Source organism: Oreochromis aureus, linkage group 5 (genome assembly GCF_013358895.1).
Source record: "Oreochromis aureus strain Israel breed Guangdong linkage group 5, ZZ_aureus, whole genome shotgun sequence".
In the NCBI taxonomy this organism is placed as follows: domain Eukaryota; kingdom Metazoa; phylum Chordata; class Actinopteri; order Cichliformes; family Cichlidae; genus Oreochromis; species Oreochromis aureus.
The window spans coordinates 772,305-788,276 of record NC_052946.1 but is presented as its reverse complement, the minus strand read 5'-3'; the positions used below and the strand labels follow the sequence as shown (position 1 = coordinate 788,276).

General features: G+C 44.5%; 2 protein-coding genes across 4 annotated transcripts in view; one reads left to right on the top strand and one right to left on the bottom strand.

Annotated features, from left to right (window-relative positions):
• The window catches only part of sypl2a (synaptophysin-like 2a), a 48,709-nt gene extending 47,686 nt beyond the window's left edge, over window positions 1–1,023 (bottom strand). The window contains exons 1-2 of the mRNA XM_031730470.2: window positions 880–1,023; window positions 645–719 (exon numbers count right to left, since the gene is read on the bottom strand). Coding sequence (XP_031586330.1) covers window positions 645–719; window positions 880–894 — 90 coding nt within the window. The 5' untranslated portion in view covers window positions 895–1,023. The remainder of the gene's footprint in view (window positions 1–644; window positions 720–879) is intronic.
• Window positions 1,024–1,505: 482 nt separating this feature from the next.
• On the top strand, window positions 1,506–15,644 carry zc3h11a (zinc finger CCCH-type containing 11A). Of its 3 annotated transcripts, none has more exons than XM_039612855.1 (17): window positions 1,506–1,937; window positions 2,800–2,872; window positions 5,728–5,867; window positions 5,955–6,074; window positions 6,481–6,604; window positions 6,691–6,855; window positions 6,938–7,003; window positions 7,107–7,280; window positions 7,524–7,583; window positions 7,671–7,769; window positions 7,857–7,919; window positions 8,005–8,517; window positions 10,231–10,289; window positions 10,395–10,893; window positions 12,237–12,409; window positions 12,526–12,728; window positions 14,538–15,644. In XM_039612855.1, exons 3-17 carry the CDS (start codon window positions 5,814–5,816, stop codon window positions 14,734–14,736), a joined length of 2,571 nt encoding a protein of 856 aa, XP_039468789.1. In that variant the 5' UTR covers window positions 1,506–1,937; window positions 2,800–2,872; window positions 5,728–5,813; the 3' UTR covers window positions 14,737–15,644. The 3 variants fall into 3 exon arrangements, with proteins under 3 accessions (XP_039468789.1, XP_031586320.1, XP_039468790.1); XM_039612856.1 differs by having other exon boundaries at window positions 1,510–1,614; XM_031730460.2 differs by having other exon boundaries at window positions 1,506–2,872.
• The last annotated feature ends 328 nt before the right edge of the window (window positions 15,645–15,972 follow it).

The window sequence follows — 15,972 nt, the reverse complement described above, 5'->3', positions numbered from 1 at the left end:
TGAAACAAACCTTACTGTACACTAAAATGGAGCAGACTGACACACTTTCACCTTCCACGCGTGGATTTGGTGGTGCTCTAATACACAGAGCACCACCATATGTGCAGGCACACAGGCAGGGGCAATCCTAATGTGTTTTCTTTTCTTCATATTCAGTCTATTCAAAATCAAAGGGCAGTTTCACGGACTCAAACACAAGTGAGATTTACAGCTTGTTCCAACACAAGCCAAGCAGCTGCCATTCCACATCAAACTCACCCCACGGTTCAGCAACACCAGGTACCAGCCACACTGGGAGTACCACAGTGGAATTTCCTGGTAACTGGTTCAGCTGGTGGTATGACCCAGTCCTACACATAATCAGGTTTTATGATGTGATAAAAGCTGACACCCTGTTCTAGGTTAACATTTCACTGAGGAAAATGAGTAAGGTCAGTGTTATAAAATGTAACGTCGACAAAACAGACACAGAAGAAGTTTAAAGTTCTTCATTAGTTATTCAAGCTGTCTTCTTGAATACATGTACCAGTTTAATTACTGGTACATGGATAAATGGACTCCTAGGAGACATCCCAGTGAATATTCCAGACTTCACGCTGATTGGGATAAATAACGTACAAAGACATGTATGTGACAGTGCTTACCCATTCGAGGACACGAATAAATCCCAAAGGTTCCTTCAGCGGTCCAAGGTCCAGAGAAAATCCGGCCATTGCTTTCTGTGCACCAAAGACACGCAACCAGGTGTGAACGAAAAGTACCTCTACAAACGGCGATACGTGTTGGTCACCTTGCAGCTAACTGACCCTGCCCTGGTTAAAGCAGCTGCATGCTAACGCTAGCTCACGTCAACTTAGGCACTTTAAAAAACTCACAAACCTGAACAGTGTCCATCGAAGTGTGTAAAAACTAGCAGTTAGTGTCCCGGTACTACTTTTGTCAGTTTGCATGTAAAGCTAACTTCAAGTTGGTCCGTCTGCTTTCTGCCAACGACATAGGAGCTAACAGCAGGGGGCAGTCTCAACTGTGCACGGACCCTACTGTGAAACCGACATAGTACTTCCTGTTTTTACTTTTCAAAATAAAAAGCACACGTTTGAAATCAGAAAGCGATGACTAATTTTTCTTTCAATGTGATTATTAGTTAGCGTTTCTAATGTTGGAGGGAGCGGAAGGTAATGCTGCACAATGCAGTGTGATTTTGACAGTATTTAAAATAAATTGTGTGGATCACAACATAGCCGCGATAGCAGTTTGCACCCTAACTAACTAGATTTGGCCTATCTAAATAGTTCATAATTACTTACGGTGCTTATTTATTTATTTCTACGCCAGACTGTTATTCACTAAGGGTTAGCATAGCAGAATGAATGTCTTTGCTGACATAGCCCCTAGAGAGTGTATAACACTCTTGCTGTAGACGTGATAGAAGTTTTCGAATCTTCGACCTTTCCGTGCGACTTGAACACAGCACGCAGGCCACCCCTTCGTATTTTTATTCCACCGTCGCCATTTTGCTTAAGTCACAGTGCGCTTCTGGTTTTCTTCGAGCAGGCTCGGGTTTTTCTTGCCATATTCTACAAGTTTTCAAATATCTTTTTAAATTTTAAACTGGTAATTCAACACTACATACACTGTTTACATAATATGTATGGCAGTTACATTCACGCGTTATAACACGAACGTGAATACCACAGTAATAAACGGCCGTCTGAACGCTTAGCTCACGATTAGGTCGCTAACCGCCCAAGGTTTCGGTAGGCCTCTGTTATGTACACGAGCTAAAAAAAAAAGTGTTCGTCGATTAAGCATAATAATTTAAGAGTTCACATTTTTAAACTAGAGACTAGTTAGCCCGGTTAGCTATAAAGTCATTTTCCTTTCCGACTGGGAGTCACGTAGTTCATTAGCTTTGAGACACTTTTTGTAATTCAACAGTAAGTATATGAATGTTTTCTTGGCTGTCTTGGTCTTTAAATTTATATTTTCCTCGAGTTTGAGATTCGTTATTGTTATCTGAGTGTTTCAGTTTAATTTTTGTTTGTGTCCTAATTAAGATGACGATCATAGTTAAGGCCAATTGTCACTGGCAAGCTAAGGCTTCCGTGTGTAGAGTGAAGAAGCCTCCCAAAACAGTACTTGTAGATTTTCCTGCATGAGACACTAGAAATGTGAAAGTATGTAAGTGTCGAGCAGGCTTGTTTCGTGTTGCTGTGTGGAAATGTGTTTGTCCTGTTTGTCTTTCAATAACCAGTGTTCAGTTCCCCGGGCAGTGTTTCTGATGTATTTGTAGGTTTAAACCCATCCTCTTGGCCCTCTTTGGGAATCCCTGGATACGGATAATTTGCCCCCAGTTGATTGGCAGAAGATTTTTTTTTCTCCAGCATTTGGTAATCAAGACATGAAAGTCCTGCAGCGTTTTTCCTCCCAACCTCCAGCATTCAAATGTCACAAAATGTGTAAAATGCCAACAAGCCCAAGAAGAAGCTGAGGATTTTTTTTCCCACCAACCACCCCACCTTTCTCAACTTTTTTCCCACATCAGTTAGAGTTTCTTCTATTTTTTCTTGTTCATGCTGTTTATGTCCCCCTACTTATTTATGTCAGTAGCCACACCAAATAGTATCAATGATGATTTACAAGAAATCCCCAAAGGACTTTATTGCATCAGCATCAGTATTGTTTAGCGGTTTGGCAGAGATCAGGATGTCTCAGAAATGGGATGTCGTAGGAAGACTAATGTCTTTGGGAGACCCACCCCACTTTTCCTCTTATCTCATGGATCAAGTGTTCCTTCAGGATTTCCTTACTACTGTGGAGACTCCGTACCAGCTGTGCACTCAAGAGGCAGACCACTTCTCTACTACCTCAGGTAAATGAGCTGCAATGCTTCACACAAAAGCAACATATTGTTGTTGAAATGTTATAGGCCATCTCACATGAGTACAGGTCAGCTTTACAGATTACTCTCAGTGCAGTTTTTTTGCCTTTTCTACAAATTTGTCAAATTGTTTTTTTAATTTTTCTTGTGCAGAACATCTTGTTGTTTGTAGGGCTGCCACAAACGATTATTTTGATAGTCGACTAGTCATCGATTATTTTTGCGATTAGTCGACTAATCAGATCATGCATCCATTGGACGTAACAGGTACAGCTGATTGCACCAGCAGCATCTGCTCTTATATAACTATCATTAGCTTACAGCTTTGAGTGTTGAAGGTATGTGCTAACTAAAAATAAAGACAAGATGATAGTTTATTAAATTTTAATGACATTTGCAGATTGTTTAGGTGGAGTTTAATAAACTCAGCCGTCTGCTCCTTGCTATCTAAAATATAACAGGACACCGGAGTATGTTCTCGAGCATCTCACACTTCTGATAATCAGCTGTCTGCTTGACGTTTATTCAGCTGTGTGAAAACTATAACTTTAATCTCAGCCAACCCGATTTACTCAGGAACAAATAAAATTGTGAAAAAAGCCAAACAATAACATTTTTAAATTACCTAAGTGACTTATGTATCATGTTTAACCTGAGTAGCGAAAGACGGCGGTGGGTTTGAAAATGATTTGCCGGGAGTCCGGTGTTCTCACCGGCTCTAGTGAGCCTTGAACCCCGGCTAGCTATCGAGCTGGTGGGTAACAGACGTCTCTGAAAACGTTGGCGCTCTTTTGAAAATATGTGGTGTCTTGATAAACCGAGCAGATATTTGAGGTTTACACAGCTACATTCTCACCTGAAAATATGTTAAACGTTTATTTTGTGACCCAGAAAGAATAATAAGAGTGATATTAAAACTAACTAGCTGCCGCCATTGTTGGAAACTGATGAATTCTGGGATAGGTTGGGCCACGAAGGATACACCCGACCCATCCTTCAAATCTGGGGAAATGAAGGGCGCAATTGTCGGAGTCTTCGAATTTGGACAGTCGTTGTAGTGTCGCTGTAACGTAATTGGCCTACAAATGCGGGCACAGGAGGATGCGGCTCCTGAATTTGGACACAGCTACATACCGGACACAGCTGCTTCTTCTTTGGGGTTTAACAGCAGCTGGCATCCTTGTACATGCTGTGCTGCCATCTTCTGTTTCAGTCTGTTATTACACTCTTAAATCCTACTACTTATTCCTGCGTCTGTCGGGATCTTACAAAGCTTCAAACGACGCGTCGACTATTAAATTAGTCGTCGACGATTTTGATAGTCGACGTAATCGTGACTAGTCGATGAATCGTGGCAGCCCTAGTTGTTTGACTTGAAATCTAGTTGGTGATGTACAGAGTCTGGGTGAACGTTGTGAGTTGGTGCTTCATAAATAAAATGAACTGAATTAAAAATTGAGTGAAAAAGAAACACTCATTGTGTCATGGGGGGCACTATAACTATATGCTTTAGCAAAAAGGAAAGTTTGAAGCCTAATCTTGAAAGTAGAGATAGTGTCTGTCTCCTGAATCCAAGTGTTAGGAACAACAAGTAAGCCTGTAGTGTGAGAGTGAAGTACTCTAATAGGGTGATATGGTACTACAAGGTCATTAAGATAAGATGGGGCCTGATTATTTAAGACCTTGTATGTGAGGAGCAGGATTTTGAATTCTGGATTTAACAGGAAGCCAATGAAGGGAAGCCAAAACAGGAGAAATCTGCTCTCTCTTTCTAGTCCCTGTCAGGACTCTTGCTGCAGCATTTTGGATCAGCTGAAGGCTTTTCAGGGAGTTTTTAGGACATCCTGATAATAATGAATTACAGTAGTCCAGCCTGGAAGTAATAAATGCATGAACTAGTTTTTCAGCATCACTCTGAGACAGGATATTTCTAACTTTAGAGATGTTGCACAAATGGAAGAAAGCAGTCTTACATATTTGTTGAATACATATACAGGGACATACTCTGGTTATTGTCGTGCACCAGGAGGATCCCAGGACCCGCTGCAGCAGCGTAGGGCACCAGTGGTGGACCTGGAGCTCAGTGGCAAATGTCAATCCTCAGGCCACCCTCATGAAGTCTGTTTCTGATTGTTTGGTCACCTTCACATCAGTGGCCTGCTGTAGGTCATTTTGTAGCTCTGGCAGTACTCAGACTACTGCTGCAGCTCTCGATTGTTTTAGTAATTGATTAATTTATCGATTATTCCATCGGATACAATTACAGTGCTGGTGGTGAAGAAAAGCCAGCCTATCAGCATTCTGAGGTTCACCTGTGCTTTGATGCAACGTTTTTGTGCTGCTGAAAACAAGACCGTATGATGGTGTAGATGTGAATTGATATGAATAGTAATTGATTGTCCAGCCTAAAGACCCTCAGGTCAGCGAGTTTGACTATTAGTTTGGTCCTCACGGTGTGTGTGTGTGTGTGTGTGTGTGTGTGTGTTTCCACATTAAACTATGCCAGTGTCATCACTGGTGCTGTTGTGTATCAGTGTGTGGAGCCTTTTCATCCACACCTGCTCCTGAATGTGTTTGTATTGCAGCTATGGGTGAAACGCTCACACATTGGCTCATTACACAGCTCTGTGTTAAACAAAGCATCCAAGCAAAGTCTGTTTTTGTTTTGTTTGTTTACAAAAACCAAACCATTTGTAGAGATTTGGGCGACACAACATCCCTGTGTTGTTCCTGGTACACACTGACACTGAGCGTTTAAATATTCCATTGAAAAACTTCCAAAATGTACCAAATGTGTTGGTTTGGTTTGAAGTGTGATGTCTGGTTTCTGTGCTCTGTGTTGTCAGGGAGGTTCCTGTAGGCCCATAAGAGAACCAGCTGCTGGGTTTAGAGGTCGTTCTTTTTCATCACCAGCGCGTAAAACAGCTTTACTATGACCAGCCATGGAGACGACTGCTACTTCTTTTACTATTCTACCTGCAGTAAAGTAAACAAACCTGCTATATGCACACATTGGGCTAGAAAGTGTTGGTGGCCAGAAGGAAGAGTCCAAGCTTACTGTTTGTCTGTGCAGGGAGACAGTTGTCCGTTCAGACACTGTGAGGCAGCTATGGGGAACGAGACCATCTGCAGCCTCTGGCAGGAGGGACGCTGCTTTCGTGCTGTCTGCAAGTTTCGCCACATGAAAATAACGGTAAGCAAAATCTAAATGGAAGAAAGCTGAAGGTCTCTCCTTCAGGCTTTGCCCAGTCAAGGCTGTGTGTGCCTTGAATGGCCATTAATGAAGAGTAAAAAAGCCCACGCCTCCCTGTAAACCAGGATCTCCACTCCTGACTCCTTCTTTCAGATTTCTACAATGTGAAGTGTTGTTCACAAACACAAGGCTGGTTAAAACGGGGGCACGTTCCCTCACCTTCAGTTCTTAGCTACATAGTCCAGAGTGGTGTTACAAACCACAGTGTGGTATGTGATTAGGAGTCTAGACTTGGACCTCTGAGCCTCCTCTGAGAGTGAGGAGCGTTTCTCCTCATGCATGTTGTTTCACAATGTCAGATGGACACCGTATAATGTTCACATGTTAATGTTCTTCATCAAAACAGAAAAATCGAAAGGAGATCCCGTGTTACTGGGAGAACCAGCCGGCAGGCTGCCAGAAGCCACACTGTGCCTTCTACCATGAAAAGCCTCGCTACATAGAAGGCGTCTTTGTCCAACCTGATAAAAGTGAGTGGAAGCTGTTTAAACACACACACAGACATTTTACATCCACTACAGCAAGATGCTAATGACCGTGGCTGTTACCGTCCCAGACGTAAAGAAGGAGGAGGAACAGCACCACGAGGAACAGACTGTCCCGGCGGCCACGGTGAACCCTCAGCTCAGAAGTGTCAAGACTGAAACTCAGGAGCCAGTGCCGAGCCCCACCCATCCACCAGTCGTGATTAATCCAGCAGACGATGATGAGGATGAGGACGGTGAGCTGAATCTGACTTTAAAAAAGATTTCTTTATACAAGAAGTTAATATTTTGTTGATTCTAATCATGGATGTCTTTCAGATCAGTTCTCAGAAGAGGGAGAGGAGGGAAAGGGTGGCCCTTCTCCTAGAAAGCTGCCCAAATCAGGTGCCACAGCAGAGAGACACAAGCTCACACCTTACATCGTATCTTGGTTTGTCAGTTAAGCATCTTAGCCTCCCATATCTCATAAAATCTTTTCTCTTCACAGACGATTCACTGAACTTTGGAGTGAGCACGTTGGAGGAGATCCGGCTAAGGAAAGCCCTTAAGGCCAGCATGAAGAGGGCCGGTTACCCCCTCCAGACAACCGAAACATCCACCAATGTGGAGAAAGAAAACATCCAGACGTTTTTTCGACCAGATGTATTTGACTCAAGAGATGGTAAAAAGTGTAAACTTGGACTTTGAAAGTCTTGCAGGTCCCAGCTGTGTGTGATGTTGCTCGTTCTGATTCTCCAGATGTTGTTCAAATCGTGACCAGCTGCGATTTTCCAGTCTTCAGTGTAACTTTGGTGGCGCTGTCCTCCTGTTCGCTGCTGCTGAAGCAGATCTACTTTAAAGCTCAACATGTTCTTTGTTCAGAGACGCTCTTGTGTTTTAACTCTAATCTCTCTTGTGTTTGAAGAGCCTGGGGGAGCCAGAGTTAGTGTGACTAAAAGACTTGGGAGAAAGATTAACAGCACTGGTAAACTTGCTCTCTTGCTGCAGTTGTCAGATACTATTGTGAGCAATAATGTAGAGATTAAAAGCTCATTGCTTGTCGTTGATATAGATCTAAGAAGTGCAGAAGATGTCCCCCTGAAAAGGAGCCTAGCTAGGCGTTTGGGTAGGGTCGTGGATGTGGACCAACCATTTCTGCCCCCTCAGAAAGGTCAGTACTATAAGAGCTCCAGCTGTGGCCTCTGACTCATGATGGTACCATTCAGACTGAAGCCTCGTCTATCTTCTGTTCCTTCAGCTCTCAAACCCGTAAAGGAAAGACTTGGATTGCTTTGTGATCCTGTTGCACCCACTCAACCATGTAAGCAGTCTGACCGATATGAGCTACACTTAGATTGATTGTGGAATAATATAAATCATACCCATGCATGTTTTCATGGTTGCAGCTGAGAGCAGTGCGGTGTCACAGAAGGTTCCTGAGCTTATCCACATAAAGACTCTGGAGGAGATCAAACAGGAGAAGGCAGTGAGGTCCCAGCCTGACAACCAGAAAAACACCAGAGCCACAGAAGTCACCGAGAGCAAAGCCAGCAGTGGAACAAAGCGAGCCATCGCCATGAATGACACCTCCACCTGCAATGTCAAAACATCTTCTGAGATTCTTCACAACAAGAAGAAAAGACAAGAGGAGGAACTGGAACAGAAGCCCTGCGCTGAGGTCAATCACACAGCAGAGAGAGATCAGGGCAAGAGCCACGAGGAGGCCGACACAGCTGGGCCTGAGGTCACCAACGTGGGCCAGATTAGAGTAAAGACCCTGGAAGAAATCCGCATGGAGAAGGCAGCAAGGAGTCAGCTCAAGCAGGCAGTGGACGCTGAAAACAGGAAGAGGTCTTATACTGAGGAGAGCAGTGCCAAGAAGCCCCGCCTGCTGCGCATTAAGAAGCTGGCCCCCCAAAGTAAGGCTGCTTTTTTGCATATTATATCTGTGCTATTACAGGAAGTGCATGCACATCTGTTACACTGTTTTAATGTCTTTCTGATGGCATTTGGTTTTGAGTGGTTGGTAACACTTGGGGGGACATTCTATTAATATGAACTTTTGGTAAGACTGTAGCTGTGTCCAAATTCATGGGCTGCATCCTCCTGAGGACGCATTTGTAGACAGCGTACGTCACAGCGACGCGCCGAAGGCTGTCCAAATTCGTAGACTCCTCCGAATGCAGCCGACAAATGCGTCCTCCTTTTCCCCGAATTTGAAGGATGGGTCGGTTGTGTCCTTCGTGGCCCACCATATCCCAGAATTCATAGCGCAGCCCAGCCAAACTCCAGTTTCCAACAATGGCGGCCGCTACTAAGTTTTAAAATTACTCTTATTAATCTTTCTGGGTCACAAAACACACTTTTAACATATTTTCAGGCGAGAATGTAGCTGTGTAAACTTCAAATATCGGCTCGGTTTATCAAGATATCGCATATTTCTAAAAGTGCTTCGACGTTTTCGGAGACGTCTGTTACCCACCAGCTCGATAGCTAACCGAGAGCTCGAGGGTCACTGAAGCCGCCGAGAACGGCACAACTCCCGGCACATCATTTTCAGATCACCGCGGACTTTCAATACTCTGGTTAAACGTAATATATAAGTCACTTAGACAACCTAAAAATGTTATTGTTTGGCTTTTTTCAGTGTTTTATTTGTTCGTGAGTAAATCGGTTTGGCTGAGATTAAAGTTATTAGATTAGATTAGATTAAATAAAACTTTATTAATCCCCCGGGTGGTTTTCACACAGCTGAATAAACGTCAAACAGAAAACTGATTAAACAGAAGTGTGAGATGGTCGAGAGTTTACGCCAGTGTCCTGTTATATTTTACCTAGCAAGGAGCAGGCGGCCGAGTTTATTAAACTCCACCGAGACAGCGGTGACGCTAATCTGAAGGCTAGACCGTCCAGTTTCCCCAGCCGTTTACTTCCGGCCTACCCGACCTTCTGAGGACCCGGCCCACGTAGACCGCGAAGGCCGGGTCCTCAGGAGGATGCAGCCCATGAATTTGGACACAGCTTGTATAACACAGGCTGTGTCAAAGGCCATAATTCCCCTGGGTGGATGAATAGATCTTCTATTATTCATTCCTTCTATTTTGTCTGTCTCCTTTCCTGTAAAATACCTGGAAATTAGGCAAGATTAAGCCGCTCCATAAGGGCGTTTTTATCCTTACCACGTGCCCCTGTTGCATAGCGCCGCATGCCGCAAATTAAGTATAATTTTTTTCACAAAACACAAACGACCGAGCCCTCATGTAACATCATGTAACCAAGCAAACGACACATTTTGTGAAAGCCAATAAATCTCACAGATTCCAAAGTGTCTGCAGGTTTCGTCACATCCCAACCAAAAGTTACTGAACCAGCCAGAGCCTCTGCTGCCGCTTCAAAACAGACATCCGTCTGAGACTGCAGCTGGTTTCCTGGTTAACTCCCACAATGCCTCAGATCTGTTTTCTGCCAAAAATCACAGTTTTCTGCCCAGTTACAGACATTTGATTGGACGAGGGCAAGGATCATAAATTGTTTACACAGAGATTGTAGACCATATAGTAAAGCATTGCTGGATTGTTTTTTTCTCCTAGCGTGGTTTTGAAACACTAACATGAACCTTATGTTGAACTTAGCAAGCAGCATCACAGCAGAGAACACAAACAAGCCACACAGTCCATCTCCTGAATCCCAGGTACTGTCTGCAAGCCAGAAGAAAAGGCTTTCTTTATTTTTATTCACTGTTATTTTCTTTGTCATCAGCCAGACTGTTGGTAATGCTAATGTTCTGTCTTTGTAGACCAGTAACAATATCAAGGTGAAGACCTTTGAGGAGATCATGCGGGAGAAACGCCTTCGAAAGCAGGAAATGTTGGAACAAGGCAAAGTGGGAGAACCTGACACAGCGCCTTCTCAGAATCAGAATGCCAGCGATACCCTCAAAAAGAAGGCTCCTTCATCACCGTGCTCCTCCTCCTCGCCTTCCTCCAAAACTCCACGTGCCGGTTCCACCGAAAGAGTTCCTGTTCGCAAGCTGATTACTCTCAGGTCTACGGCTGCATCACCTGGAAACAGTGTGGCTGCTCCTGAAACAACAGCTGCTGTTGTTACTGTGCAGAGCTCTTCATCACAGCAGGCTGGGACAAAGTCCAGCTCCAGGGTAGCTCCAGGCAAGAAGACGCAGGTCGCCACTGCACTGTCACCAGTCAAGCAGCCTCGTGTGACAGGACCCTCTACTGCTGAGGAAACAATGGACACAAATCAGAAGGAGTCCCCAGAGCACACCGCAGACACCAAAGGTACTGTCACACATCTTTCTATTGTAAGCCAAGTGCTCCCAGATCACGCAAAGCACTTTATCTATGCAGAGGTGCTTTCTCTCCAACATTCACACGCATTCATACTGCGGTGGATGCATCAGAGAGCACCATGGGATGAGCATCTTGCCCAAGGATACTTGGCATGCAGCCTGGAGCAGCCAGGGATCGTTTTAATCAGTCATTTTAATGGAGAGGGGCAGAATATCAACCAGAAATCCAGAAATCAAAACGTATTACATAAAAGCTATACATTGGTATGGTGTAGTTAAACTATACCATAATGGATTTAACTCACACCCACAAAGTCCCCCTGCTCATGAAGGCATGTGGGGTGGCTGTAGCTCACTGATTGGAAGGTTGGTGGTTCGATCCCTGGCTCCTGCATGTCAAGTATCCTTGGGCAAGATACTAACCCCAAGTTGCTCTCCGATGCATCCCTCGGAGTGTGAATGTGTGTGAATGTGGTTAGAAAAGCACTCAGTATAGAGTATAGCAGTATAGTTTGTGAGAAAGTCTGCGATTGGGTGAATGTGGCATGTTGTATAGAGCACTTTGAGTACTCCGGGAGAGTAGAGAAGCGCTATAAGAGTCGGTCCATTTACAGACCCGTGTTTAGTTTGCCAGTGGACATGTAAATGATCCAGGGAAGGCTTGTGGTTGCTGACACCAAAATCGAGTCCTTTGTCATCAGTTTGACTCACGGTGTTTGAAGGAGCACCATCCCACAGTCAAGCAACTCCATTCTTTGGAGGTCTTTTTCTGCCCAGGGAACAGGATGACTTCACTGCACGGAGGCATTGGAGTGGGCCATGCACCGTAACATCTTGGACAGCAACCTGCTTCCCTCTGCTAGAACACCTAAGACGAGCCAGTCTTTGGTCCTTTATCTGTGGCAGGAACTGAAAGTTTGAGTAGCCAAGCAAGAAAAGGCCAAAATCCCTCCTGAGAGTTTCTTAAACCTGGTGACCACCTAAAAGAAATGTCTTACTGTTGTACCTGCCAACAAGGATTAAACACAACTTAGAAGCTGTTCATTTCTTTGTAAGTGAGCAAACATTCAGCAGGGGGTCAAATAGTTCTTTCCCTGCACTGTAAGCTGACCTTAAACTGACCCAACCAGGAGGTGCATGCTAAGTTTGAGCCAAACAGTTTCCCATTGCTTGTAGTTTGTAGTGACACACTGGTTCGCTCTGATATTTCTTGTAGTGTGAAAAGAAACAAAAGCATGTGAATTCTAACCAGTGACCAAACTATGGTGTGAGGCAGGATCTGAAAGTCTCTGCAGACTAAAGCATTTGATCAACATTACTTTCTACTTACAGAGAGACCGAAACTGAATGTGAAACCATCTGTGATGAAGCCTGCAGTGCTGGTTAAGCCTGGCCAGAGGAGGCGGGGAGCAGAACAGTCTGCTGTAGTTGCTGTTAAACCTCTAAACAGCCCTTCTGCACTGAGTGAGGAGCCACAGCAGGAGCCACGAAACAGTGACAGACATGTAAGATTGCATGTGTTCAGTGTGATGCACTTCATATTTAATTTCTATTGTGATAGTCCTGTATAGAGAAATGCAGATAAATGAGGAGGGACTGTGAATTTGTTTTGCCTCGTCAGACTCTCCCATCCACCGGTGTGGATACTCCACGGAGCTCTGCTGCGCCCCACAGTCACTTCACCCAGCTGGAGTCTGGCTCCAGTTCTAGCCCAACAGGAGAGGAGCTTCAGACCGTCCCAGTCTTCAAACAGAGTCTAGGCCAAGAACACAGTCTGCTCATCAGTGGTGCTACCACCAGGGAGTCCTGCACGGTGCCCCAAAGGTAAACATGAGTCCAGACAGAAGAACAGATAAAAGAGTTTGCTGTGTGCTGCTGGCTCAGGGGCTCGAGGACGCTGTCACCCAGCTGAGTGCTCATTGGTTTCATTCCCTGTCTGGCTTTGGGGAAAGACCAATAAAAATACCAAGTTACAGTTGAAAATAAGTATTTATGTTCAGTATGCACTTTATTAGGTACACATAGTTATTACTGTGATAGGCCCCGTTTTGCCTGCTGATTCTCTGTGGTAGAGATTGAACACGGTGCTGGAAACATTGCTCAGAGGCTTTGGTCCACACTGATGTGACGCTTCCCCCCATTGTTGACTGCACACCAAAGACGCATATTTCTGATTCCAAATGTGCTGTGTTGGATTGTGATCTAGTAACTATGGAAGCCATTTGGCTACAGTACACTTACTCTGAGGTTTGGGAAACCAGTTTGAGCTTGTTTGAGCTTTGTGATTGCTGCTGGGACCAGTGTGACCTCCACATCCTCTCGAGCTCTTCTCTGAGCCCTTGGTATTTCTCCAGCTTCTCGTGTTCCTTCTTCCTGATGTTGCTGTCATCGCTACATCGATCACTACGGCCGTCTCCTTCTGTTTGTCTACCACCACTATGTCCGGTTGGTTAGCCACCACCAGTTTGTCCATCTGTATCTGGAAGTCCCACAGGATCTTAGCTCGGTCATTCTCCATCACCCTTGGGGGCGTCTCCCATTTTGACCTCGGGACTTCCAGGTTATACTTGGCACAGATGTTTCTGTACACTATGCCGGCCACTTGGTTATGGCGTTCCATGTATGCCTTGCCTGCTAGCATCCTGCACCCTGCTGCTATGTGCTGGATTGTCTCTGGGGCATCTTGACACAGCCTGCACCTGGGGTCTCGCCTGGTGTGTTAGACCCCAGCCTCTATAGATCTTGTACTCAGAGCTTGTTCCTCTGCTGCCATGATTAGTGCCTCTGTGCTGTCTTTCAGTCACTTCCTCTGTCTGCCGGTGGTACATACCGTGCAGAGGCCTTCCATGACTGTTCTTCTCCTTGCTCCTCTTCTTTCTTGGGTTTCTGCTGAGTGAGGTATTCACTAAGTGGGCGGTCTGTGGTAGCCGTCTCCCTCATGTACTCATGGATGTCTGTTGTTTCATCCTGGGTAAAAAAATGATCCTATTTTTCAGATTGACTGCTCTCGTACTCGGTGCACCTTCAGTTATAGTAGGGACTTGGTACCTAATCTTAGGTTTTTGTCCAGTTGCTGCAAGCTCCCGGTAGGACAGCAGTGCACACCCATGGCAACCCACGGGTGTCAGCTATACGAGTGTCTGACCTGTTTCATTGTTTTTGTAGTGGTTCCCTGAGATCTCTTTGTGTCTCTGCTCTTGGTGAAGACGTTCCACGCTGAGAACATGCCAGTTTTTCTCTGAGTTTTTTATGAAATTGGTCATGTGTCATATTTTCTATTCAAAGCACTTTATACAACTTGGCTCATTCACACAAGCATGTTTTTTCTAACATTCACACACACTTATACTCCAGTGGATGCAACTTGGGGTTAGTATCTTAACCAAGGGTATTTGGCATGCCGACAGGAGCAGCCAGGGATCGAACCACCCAGCTTCAATTTAGTAGCTGACCTGCTCTTCCTCCTGAGGTGGTCAGAACACCAGAAATCTGATTCTGGGCTGTGGCTGATTGCTCGGTCATTTCTAGCTCTCTGCAGCTATAATCCCAGTGTGAATAGATCAGGATTGAAGTGTTTTACAGGAATGTAGCATTTCAGTAACAAAGTAAGTAACAAGGCTTTCTGTCGTTCAGCTCAGTACAGAAGACACCCTCTCAGCCCAGATCAAGGAGGCTCAGCACCGCAGCATCCCGGGCTGCCTCCACCTCTGCCATGGATGACTTCGAGGAGCTGATCAATGAGTTTACTGACGACCACCTTGATGGTGACGTGGACCCCAGTATCGGAGAGGACGACCTGCTGCAAGAGCTTTCTGAAATGATTGACAGCTGAGAGGACACAATCAGCAGTCCGCCCCTGAGTCTCTCTGGGTTGTGGGACTTGGCTCCATAGTAGATGTTGGGCTATTTAGATGTATTTCGTTCTTAAAATATAACTTTTTTTTTAACCTATGAGTCCATATGTTGCTCTTTACATTTTCATCATCTTCTCTCAAAGACGGTCCTCTGTAATTTCCTCTTCACGTGAATATTTGATGATGGAGGAATTACTGTGCAGGGCCTCAGTCCTCTTCATCATGTGTGTTTATGATCCCACTCCAACAAAAGCTGTTGTGTTAGAGATGTGCTTACCACCATCCCAGGTTTGTGTGGATGCTGTTCATTTAGAGAGAAGTTATATCTGTATACTGTGTATGCAACAGAACTATGTGTTTGTTGTTCTGTGAGTGGACGAGCCTGTTCCCACATTGTGACATTGATGAAATAGATCAGTTTGATTTCAGGACTCTGTCACAGAACCTACGGGGAGTTTAGGGTCAAGTCATCATTTAAATTAATTTATTGGAAAGGCGTGTGTGCATTCATTCACATGTGATCGAGTGTATCCCCTGCCTGTGACTGTCCTCAGCTTATATATGTTTTATTAATGTGTGCATTTCTTTCATCACTTATGTTTAGTAGTGGACGTCCTTTTAACCCAGAACAGTTGGTGTCACCGTGTAAGAACTGTCGTTTGTTATTTATGAACAGCTCAGGGACTGTTTCACATGTTTCTATGTTCTTTATACAATAAAAAAAGAAACGGGGGGGGGCACTTTGATTTTAGCAGTACTGCCTACATGTTTTTGTTTGGTCTGTTAGTAGATCAGCTTACTTTCTCTGTCCTGACCCTCTCACACAGGCTGACTTTTCAGAGTGACTTGTACATTTACTGTGTAAATAAAAATTATTTTGAACTAATTAGAATTCTAGTTTATTATTTATTTAATAATAAGTGTGTGTGTGTGTATGCAGTGGCGGTCCTAGCCTGTTTGGTGCCCTGGGCGAACTCCCCCTCTGGCACCCCCCAACCCTGGTACCCTCCACCCCACACCCACACATAAAATGTATGTATAGTTTATGTGTATATATGTATATTAAGGATTGTACATGCATATAAAACGTATTTTACTGTAAAACCTGTTGTTGGAACAATACTGAATTTCACCAGAGAAACATATATGAAGAGAGAGAGAGTATGCATAGTATGCAAACGGCTAACAAACAGCCATCATAATTCATCAGACAA